Source organism: Protomyctophum parallelum (assembly GCF_964188405.1).
Source record: "Protomyctophum parallelum genome assembly, chromosome: 13".
NCBI lineage: Eukaryota > Metazoa > Chordata > Actinopteri > Myctophiformes > Myctophidae > Protomyctophum > Protomyctophum parallelum.
The window spans coordinates 29994203-30004949 of NC_139708.1; the positions used below are offsets into that span (position 1 = coordinate 29994203).

A 10747-nucleotide genomic window follows, 5' to 3' on the forward strand; every position below is an offset into this window, starting at 1 on the left:
TTCTCTTGGCCATCATACATTGAAAGGTTATCTGACTCCTCGCAGGTCAAAGACACGAAGAGCATGTTTTCCGTGAGTGAGACTGTCCAGCTGGTCAGGGGAGACCTCTACAAACACACACATGTAAATATACAAGCTTACAGTACATGGAAATGTGCATATGAGCACACAATTGCTGATCTTTAGAACGCAGCGGGACCACTTCCTCTTGTTCCGTTCCCATGAAGCATACAGAGAGGAGTGCGAGTGTGTGTGTGTGTGTGTGTGTGTGCGCGCGGGTGCGTACGAGTGTGCTTGGCTCCCTCTGATGTGGTTTCAAATTCGTACTTCCTGGGCACACAAAGGGGAATACATGTAGAAGGGAGTTCCAGCCGCGCCTCTAGCAGGCCAGTCTGGTGCATCTCAGGAGCAGGACAGATAACAGGACAGATAACATGCGAACAGATAACATTACAGATAACATGCGAACAAAAAGGCACTCGAGCAGCTCAGACGATTTAGGCCCTTAGTTTATTATTACATGACCTGACGAAGATGTAACTTACACATCGAAACGTTATCACTTTTTACCTGCACCCTGTTATAATAAACTAAGGGCCTAAATCGTCTGAGCTGCTCCAGTGCCTTCTTGTTCACGGGAATGCATACATGTAGGACTTTTACAAAAGTGTTTTGTGTGTGTGTGTGTGTGTGTGTGTTTCTGTGGAAACAGTGCCTTAGCAATCCATCCCAATGTTCCTAAATAAATGCATAAATTGTACATGCCTTAATCATCAAGCATTTGTGTGTTTCTGTGTCGTATACACACATGACCAAAACATCTTTCTGCAGCAAACGGTTTCTTCTTTTATTTAAAGAGAACACATACAAGTATTTTGTAGAAAAATATACAAATCATGAGAAACAATTGGGGGCTGAGTGGTTAAGTTAGATTCCAGAGCATGACAGCCTACTTTGCTGCGTATCACTCTGTCTCTCTCTCCCTGTTTCCTGTCACTCCTCACTGTACTATCCCAATAAAGGAAGTAAAGCCCCCCCCCCAAAACAATATATATAAAAAAACAATACCCAGACATTCAACACAGTGAAATAGTTATACTCAGTGCTCATTTACCCAAAGTTAACCATTAAAACCCTATACTTTGTACTTGTTTGTCTGCGAGGTGTTGTGAGCTTGTAGATCTGCTATTTTCTCCAAATGCTCATCCCAGAATTAGATTGCTGTCATCATCCCGCATCAGAAAGGGTTAGAGCAATGGTCCAACTTATCAGTGCAGCAGTGTGAAGGAGGCTAATGCCTAATTCATGCTAAGTCATACAGTATGATGGTGTTGTGCATCGTAAATAGCCTATATGTCTACTGTGAGGCAAATCGGGCTTAGCTGTACACTCAAACATTACAATGTTGGGTTGTTGACAAACATATAGTCTGAATATTTGGATGTACTTCTGCAATGTCCAGCTGAAATATAAGTGACAGGACATTTTTGTTTTTGGCTGCATGAGCATTGCCAAAAACCTTATTCTTGACAATACATGAGTTATGATAAATTCATGGGGGAGGCGTTCTCATGGGACATATTGGACCAAAACAAGCAAATAAACATAACTCTTCTCAGTGCTTCTTTCCTTATGAAGAACAGGAAGATGGAAAGATGTCCACCGTCTTTACTTATTAACATTAGCCAAAGCTAAATACATTAACACACTATTCTTACATGGACAAAATGTATGGACTTGTTTATTAGGTAGACCCATGTTTTTTTGTTTTTTTTAGATGGATCAGATGTCACAATAATCAGAATCTCAACATTTCATGATGCATTATGTTTGAGAATGGATTTGAAAGAATGGCATTAAAGTCCTATAGCTCAACGAGGAATATCCAATATAAATAATTAAAGATTGTATTGATAATTTCATATTATTCACGTTATTATCTTTACATACACATTATATAAAAAAGTTAATGTAAAAATAGTGGTATTTTTTCTTTAAATCTTTGAAAATATATTTTCCATTGTGATGTTAGTTTAAATGAAAGTTGGAATACAATTGATTGATCATTAAAATAAAAATGAGTGGTCACTGGCCAGATGGTTGGGCCATGAACTCTTTCAAGATTTACATGTGGGCCCTGATCCAGATAATGTTGGGAACCACTGTCCTAATGTTCATCAGTGCTTGATATTTAAGAGGATATACCAACCATGGTGATAGAAACGTTTTCTTTGAAGTCTTAGTCAATATTCAATGGCTGGTTGCCTTAACAGCAACCCATTTTAAACACTTTTGAACATTTTTCATCAACAACATTAAGGATTTTCCTATCTTAGCTGAATATCGAGATAAATAATATAGCTGTTCTACTGCTGTCTGGAAGTTTAGTAAGGAATTTCGTCTTTGTTGCAACAGTGAAAATACTGTAAGGAATTATGAAATTCTTTAGAAATTAATTGCCTTTTTCTTTTTCTTTTTTTAGCAAATTCTGATTTAATATATTGTTTTCTGAAAACCTTTTGAAATAATAATGAAAACGAATGGCAAGAAAGGCAAAACAGTATACCCAGGACCCATGAACAGTGGTCCGCGAGTCCGCGACCCAACAATAGGTCCCGAACCAGTGCTTGGGATATACCAGTAGTCTATTTGACAAAACAAAGGAGAATAATCACTCCTCAAACTTCATGGCTCCCGCAAAGCCATCATAGGTGAAGGGTTCGAGCACGGGGCCACAGGTCTCTTTAGCAAGACATGCCATCCTGTTATTGTCACAGCTCTGCTCGGTCCCGGGGCTGATGTACACCGAATCAGGAGAATGGATGGACGGGTCCTCGTCAAAGTAGTTGTGTGGGCGCAGGATAACCCCGCCCCCGTTGCCCACGGTTACCGTGTTGGGGATGTCCTCCGCATGTGGGATGTGGAGGAAGCCAGTGGTTATCCAGGCAACCAGGTCCTGAGAAAGGAACATGCAGCATAAATACCAAGATCATGTTGAATGTTTTCCGGGGTTATGTTTTCGCCCTGTTTGTGTGTCTGTCGCAAACCACTGTCCCGATCAGAGCCAAATGTGTTGTGTACGCTGCCAGTAGGCCAATAAATAAAATCAAAGACTTACATTATAACATTTAAGTTAAATTTTTAGTAGTGTAAAAGTATAAAACTATATAAAATATGTAGACTGACCCTCTTATAGATAGCTAGACTCCTGCAGAGCCATGCCATAAATGTTTTTGAGTGTGGTTGCCAGAGGCAACCAGACTACAGTTATTGCCCAAATTCATTCGAGATAAACATTCCGTATGAACTTTTTGTGATCATGTACAGTAGGTCAATACTTCATCATCATACATCCGCAACCACACTTGCAATTCTCCCAGAATTGCACCTTTTTAGTTTATTATTATATTGTCTATATTCTGTATGTTTTATATATTTTTTTTTTAAATATGCAACTTAGATTTTTATAAAGGAAGGCTCTGATCGGGAAATTGCCCATATTTGGAGTCATCATCATCATATGAATGTGATTGGAGCCATGCCATTCCACCGAGATCTGCATGATTCGATTTTTACATAATGAGCTGAGCAGCACTCATACACTGCTGTCCATGGTGCTGCTGATTGAAAGTCAAGAAAACTCAAAACTGTTTGGGAGTTTTGGCCTGGGCCGTGGCTCAGTGGTCCAGGCACCTTGGCTGGTAACACAGCCTGGCAGTGTGCCGCGGGCTTGACTCCCGATCTCGACGGCCCTTGCTGCATGTCATCCCCCCATCTCTCTCCCCATTTCCTGTCAGCCTACTGTCTGTCCCTCCATAAGAAATATTAAATAAAGACGACAGCCACAAAAAAAAACGTGTAATAGTGAGGACCATGTCCCAATTGGGACTTTCGCGAGCGCGCGCACACACACACACACACACACACACACACACACACACACACACACACACACACACACACACACACACACACACACACACACACACACACACACACACACAAACTGACCTCATTGTTAATGCTTTCATTGTCTTCAATGTACTTGCTGAAGTCCACAGCAGGTGTCCACATGTTGTTTTGATTGTAAAGACTGCTGCTGGTCTGCTCCAAGTCCTTATGTTTAGTGATGGCTACCTTATACCTGAAGAGAGATAGAGACTGGTTATGTTCATTTTCAGCTCCAATAAAGGAAAAAGAAAGTACAATACTGTACACTATATTTACACAGTGTCAATTTGATAGAGATTTACATTTCCACTATGAGTTTTGGACCTAACAGGGGACGTCAGCTCACCTAGCCCAGGACATAGACCTCTCCTCAGGCTCACTCTCTGGCAGGTGGTCTCCGGTGAAGCTGATCACTTGGAGCCGATAGGAGCGCTTGTGTCCCCAGCGGTTGGTCTGGTCGCTGGCTATGTGGAGGTAGCGAGGGGTCTTGGTGCCGTAACGCAAGGCTGCTTCCTGTGAAGTGAGTCAAGGTCAGGAATGGGGTTAAATCGCTTTTAACACAATTTTGGGCTAGGCCTTTTATATCAAAACCATGGGGTGCCTTGGATGTGTATAGGCGTCTTTGGGTCTTTTTTATAGGTCTGTCTTTTTTTTTGGTTGTGCAATGTACTCCTTGTTGATTTGCACATGCGCACTGCCGTTCACTTCCTTTTGTGTCTCAAAAAGAAAGGCTTGTATCTCCTAATCTAGGAAACTCTCCATGGTTTTGCCAAGATGGCCAATGTTCTGTCTTCATTCCTGACTTCAGCATGCCTCTCGTTTGGAATATTAACGCTTCTAGAGAGCCTTTAGCCGTTTAGCGTGACCAGTGCGAGCTAAGAATGGAACATTATGCCTCATGGTTTTGGTTTTACCTTTCAGAGTAAAATCTGCCATATCTGCGGGCACTCTAGCGCTTATATTTTGAAAGATGCTGCCGGCATCCGTTGTGGGTATGGTCACCAAACTTTAATTCTGCCCACGGTTACCGTGTTGGGGATGTCCTCAGAACGTGGGATGTGGAGGAATCTGATGTGGAGGGCGGATGCTTTTCAATGGGAACTGAGGTTTCCTTTGCAGAAATCCGCAAATGGCAACAAGCCGTGCCATTCCCATTGAAAAGTGGCCACTAACCCAATATTGTGATAATTTGGGTATTTGACAGTGTGATATTGTGTAAGTGCCACAAATGCCTGGCCACCACTAACACATATAGACTTGAGTGCATTGCATTAAATGTTCCACAATGTATACCCACACATAATCTAGTATAATTAGTAAGTTGACACGTGTACTGTAGCTAATGCCCAGACCATGCAAATGCAAATAACTGTGACAGGTATGTATAAGACCTTTCTACTACTGTAAATGTTTGAGCTGTGTCATTTACTGAAGATGAATAATCATTATGTAATATTATACAAGTTAGAATTTTCCACAATAAGAACCAGCACAGTCATTGAAATCTATACATCTCCTGTATTTCCCATTCAATGCCACACAATCTAATGAAGGCAGCATTATGTTAAGCATTACTCAAGCATTACTCAAACTATGTTTGAGTTAACAGTGGCAGCTGACCTGTTCTGTGTTGATCTGGTTCTCTACCAGCTGGGGCACCATGGCATAGCGTTCATGCATCCAGGGCAGAGACGTGTTGACATACTGCATGTCTTTGGTCTGGAACACATTCTTCACTCCTAGAGGACACCAAATACAAAAATGCCACTGTCATTTATGTGTAGGTTAGCTGTGGTGCTGTGTGTGTGTGTGTGTGTGTGTGTGTGTGTGTGTGTGTGTGTGTGTGTGTGTGTGTGTGTGTGTGTGTGTGTGTGTGTGTGTGTGTGTGTGTGTGTGTGTGTGTGTGTGTGTGTGTGTGTGTGTGTGTGTGTGTGTGTGTGTGTGTAAAACACTATTCATATGAATTGCAGGTTTGTCTTTATAAGCTACTCACCCAACACGTCCAGGTCCACTTTGAAGTTAATGAAGTGGGTGTGGATGTTCCCCAGGACATTCTTCGCCACCTGGTGTCCATACTTATAGCTGCCTGCCACCAGGTAGGAGGAAGAGATGTAGCCGGTGGCGTGCACCTTGGCCTCCACAGAGCCACTCTGATAGAAGATGAAATCCCACATGCTGAAAAAGGAGAACCAAGTCATGTATTCTCATTTATCTGAGATAATGGAAAAACAAGATCATATTGAGAGTGACCGAAGGGACATGATTCATAAATTACAATCCAAAGAGGGAACAAGATATAAGACATACCAAGCCATCAACCCAGATCTATATCTGTTCACCCACTCTACCAGCACCAGCAGTACACCTTACTACATTGAGGACTATTTGAGGATAACCTTTACACGGTTTTGGTTGTCTGCTCATAGACTGCGTGTGGAAATGGGAAGATGGAGCCGCATACCACCTGAACAGCGGTTTTGCCAATGTGAGACTGGTATACAAAACGAACAGCACATACTGGTGTGTCCCCTCACACAAGATATCAGAGTGAAATATGGACATGAGGGTATTGATTTGAGCTCACTCTTTGTGGGCACTAACAGAGAGACTTTGCATATGCTACATGCCTGCCTGTCACTTGTGGAGCAATATAAAGCTCCTGTTGTAAAGGGATTCTGTATTGTGTATTGTATATTTTAATGTATTGTACCTTTTTTAAGTTTTTGATTCATGGGTTTTTTATTATTGTTTGGACCCAATGTTTTATACATTTGTGTCAATAAAGTAACTAACTAACTAGTCATAGTTCCCGATGGCAGTGATGGTCCTGAACACCAGGGCGCTGTTAACCATGCCTCCGTAGCTGTTGTGGAAAAAGTCGGCGTAGTGCCTGCGGAGAGGCTGGCCAATGTTGTGCTCGAAGATGCAGATGGAGTTCTTGAACCTGACGGGCTCGTGGATGTCGATGTAGCGGTACGTGTCGACGTAGGTCGCCGCGTAGGGGCAGTCCACCCCGCGGACAAGTTCGTGCGCAAAGCGGCCAACGCCGATGCTCGTGTCCAAGAACTTGGTCATCACCATGCCGGGCGTCGCCGAGCCGTACACCGACATGGCCTCCTGCACGCTCAGCTCGTACGCGATCCTCTCGTCCCTGAAGCGCACGTCGAACACCCTCATGCCGGTGAGAGAGCTCAGGCCGAAGGCGAAGCTCCAGTCGAGGTAGAGCACCTGGTTGTTCTTGACGCTGAATCGTTTCCCCTCCACATAATGCTGCTGGGGACCCAGCTGCAGTGGTTTGCGGCGCGGTTTCAGCGATGCGTAATTGTGCGTTTCCACGTAAGTGATTTTCTCCACCGTGCCGTTGTCATACTGTCGCCTTAGGTCCTCTATCGAATCGAAGTATATGCCATTATACAGCACCCTCTCCACGCTCCAGTGGGACGTATTGGGGCTTTGGTGGTTAACCAGCACTTCCAATCCAACCGGGTGAATGTACATCCCGCTCATATCTCTGAAGAAAGAGACCCACGTCGTCCTGTCTCCCGATTTCACGCCGCGGGGCATCTGCTCAAATGGAGCCAGCTTCTTGTTCTCGTCCACGTCGAAACTTTCCTTTAATAGTTTGCCGAGATTCGAAAACACCTCGATTTCCAGAAAGACGAACATCTGCGCGTATTCCCCGATTGTGACCGTGCGCGCGGAGATGGGCAGATCAATAATGCCGTACCTCTCCTGGGTGACATCTCTGTAGTAGGACGGGTTGGGAAGAGGTCCCACCACATACTCCTTAATGCGACCCTTGGAGCCGTAGAAGACCACCGCGGTCGCCTCTCTCTTCGGCTTGGGGCTGTTTTTAACGTCCAGGTAGCGCAGAGCCTCGGCCTTCTTTGGCAGAGAGAGGTCGATCAGGAACAAAAAGTTAACCGAGGGTTTTGCGAGCGGATTGCTGGTTATATCCAGGTCTCTCTGACTGAGCATGTAGTCGCGGACTTGCAAATACTCCTCCCGGGTGAGGTCAGCGAAGACCCGGCTACGCTCGTCATGTTTCCCCGACGGGGGATGCGACTGGCCAAAGCATTTGGGAACCTTGCTTGAGCTCATGCAGATCAGGACTATATTGAGTATTACAGAGCAGAGGACGATCAGAATGAGCGCCCATTTCAGAGAAGAATTCATCCCCTGGCCCTGTGCTACCATTCCACACTGAACACAGAGGAGAGGAGAGGGGGAGAGAGATGCGCCCAAGCCACACGCCAGTGGTCAAAATGATTTGGGAAGAGAGCAAGGGACCCACCCCAAAGTCTCCACATCTGTTACTAAACCTCTCAACGCCTCCCAGAAATACATTTTCCCAGTAGGCCTATTTGAAACCAACTGAGCAACAAAAAATCATGATAGACTAGTCCCCAGTCCCCAGATGCCAAAAGCCTGCATGGGCATTATCAGGGACAAATTAGCCATTGGGTCAGTGGGGCCGTGGCCCAGGGGCCCTTGGTTTTCAGGGGCCCTTCGGGGGAAATTAGACCGTGAGGTACTAGGTTTGACGTCCTGAAAAGGGCTCCTGGGGCCCGTTGATTTTGGTAAATTTAGGTTAAAAAGATGATAAAAACACATAAAAACACGAAAATGTTGCGCGCTATGGGGTCCCTTCAAATATTACCGGCCCAGGGGCCCTCATGGGGGTTATCCCTGGGCATTATTGCAGAAAAGTAGGCTACTTGTGTTGTTTCTATATGATTTTTATGTGCTGAATCCACTTCTGCCATGCCATGAGACAGTGAGTCACTGTTTTGCTAAAAACTGGACATTGGCTATAATTCTAATAAATAATTGTGCTTAATGTGTTTTTTTCTACATGACTTTTATGTGCTGAATCCATTTCTGCCATATGCCGAGTGATCTGAGTCACTGTTTTGTTAGAAATTGAGTAATTAGCATAATTAATCACATCTACGTACTTAACAAACAAAAGTGTAGGCTGCCTATAGGTTTTTTTTTTTTTTATATATATATTTTTTGCGGCTTACGCCTTTTATTGATTTTTGAAGGGACAGACAGTAGGCTGACAGGAAACGGGAGAGAGATGGGGGGATGACATGCAGTAAAGGCCGTGTCGGGTCCGGGAGTCGAACCCGCGGCACACTGCGACTGGATTACCAGTCCGGTGCCCAGACCGTTACGCTACGGCCTGGGCCGGCTGCCTAGGTTATACACAGCCAATGTGTAAGTGTAAGAAATTACTTATACCGGCTGTAAAGTTGCCCAAACGGCCAAGGCTCCAAGAACAGTCAGTAATGCAGTTTAAGGGTCTTTATTTTTCCCCAAAACTCCTCCACCAAAATCCAGACACTTGTTCAGTGCAATAATCCTCAATAACAAACTAGATTACCGGCAACAAAAATAAATGACCAAAAGATAAAGAAATACTTGGGCAACACTCCTTAACAAAACCCAACCAGGATGAGAGCTCTCTTCAGGCTGTACCTTGATCACACAAGGCCCTGTAGCTCTCCCTCAGGGATGTTATTTGTGTCAAAACCCACATCCAACTGACTAGTCTGTCCCTGCAGCCTCCCTTAAATAAGAGTGGATCCTACCACAGGAGGCAGAATCAATTAGCACCATTTCTTCTCAATAAATACTTTCAATATAAATACTTCCATAAATAACAACTTGAATACAAGTAACCTAAACATTCTCAATAATGCGTTACAATTAAACAAGTATAAATCAGCATGTAATATATATATATATATATATATATAGGGTTGCCCCGTGACACCGGCCTATATTTACAATTTACAATTTCAAAGTTACAGAAGGCTACAATATAGCTACGAGCAGCACTGGGGGCCTAGCAGTGAGTAAACTCCAGTCTTCATGTATAAGCTTCATCTTCCTCCTGTGGTCTATCACTGTGCAAAATTGCAGAAAAAAGGCCTTTGGGCCTAAATGGAAAATGATCTCTCTACCACGAACATTTTGTTTTTGTAAACCAATAATGGTATTATACTGTACTTCTGCTTATGTCTGCTGTTTAAAGCAAAGTGGTGGTGTTACCTGAAAGCATCCATGACATGCATTCCTTGCCTTTCTCTGAAAATCCATGTCTCTTCAATATTCACTGGCTTTTTGATTGATTGATTGAAATATTTATTAACAGTTTGTACAATTTACAGTACATTTTAAGCACAAACTCAATACAAAGACTGTTAACTGTGAGTGGACGACCCAATTAAGCATTACACTTGTTTACAACAGGGTCCACATTGTTCAATTCATCAAAACATTTAGAGACATACAAACATTTAGAGACATACAAATAGACATTTCTATGTAGCTAAAGAACAGAACAGGAATTCATCATCATCATCATCATGGTCATGGATGTAATTGTTTTTGATGTACACATTTCTTTCACCTGAAAGGCCTGGATACAGTTCATGATGTAACTGTAGCACAAGATCACCAAACCATTCAATGCTTTATAAACCGACAGTGTCACAGTAAACAATTTAATGCTTTATAAACAAACAGTATAGTATTTTGAAATCAATTCTTTGACACACAGGAAGCCGTGTAAAGATGTAAGAGCAGCGTTCTGAATCAACTGAAGTCTGATGGATGTTGTTGTTGATGTTCTCTAGGGTAGGCTACTGTTCTGTGAGGTTGCAGGGAAAACAATAGTTATCTTGATTGGGATGCTGTCGCCCACTGTGTCCTTTAATTGTTCACAGCTGGGAGTATCTTTTTTCCTTTCCCCAGTTCAGGCGTAGGGCCAGCATTCTCTCTGTGA

General features: G+C 43.3%; 1 protein-coding gene across 1 annotated transcript; it reads right to left on the bottom strand.

Annotated features, from left to right (window-relative positions):
* Positions 1-840: 840 nt before the first annotated feature.
* aoc2 (amine oxidase copper containing 2) lies at positions 841-8251 on the bottom strand. The gene is made up of 6 exons (XM_083779390.1): positions 6749-8251; positions 5945-6126; positions 5572-5690; positions 4298-4464; positions 4012-4144; positions 841-2956 (listed from the first exon to the last, which is right to left on the bottom strand). Exons 1-6 carry the CDS (start codon positions 8146-8148, stop codon positions 2672-2674), a joined length of 2286 nt encoding a protein of 761 aa, XP_083635516.1. The 5' UTR covers positions 8149-8251; the 3' UTR covers positions 841-2671.
* Between the last annotated feature and the right edge of the window lie 2496 nt (positions 8252-10747).

Coding starts and splice junctions, on each gene's coding strand:
- aoc2 (XM_083779390.1), bottom strand. CDS start 8,148: ATGGTAGCACAGGGCCAGGGGATGAATTCTTCTCTGAAATGGGCGCTC. Junction 5,691..5,944: donor AGTGGACCTGGACGTGTTGG/GTGAGTAGCTTA, acceptor GGTGTCCTCTAG/GAGTGAAGAATGTGTTCCAG. Junction 4,465..5,571: donor ACCAGATCAACACAGAACAG/GTCAGCTGCCAC, acceptor CTCACTTCACAG/GAAGCAGCCTTGCGTTACGG.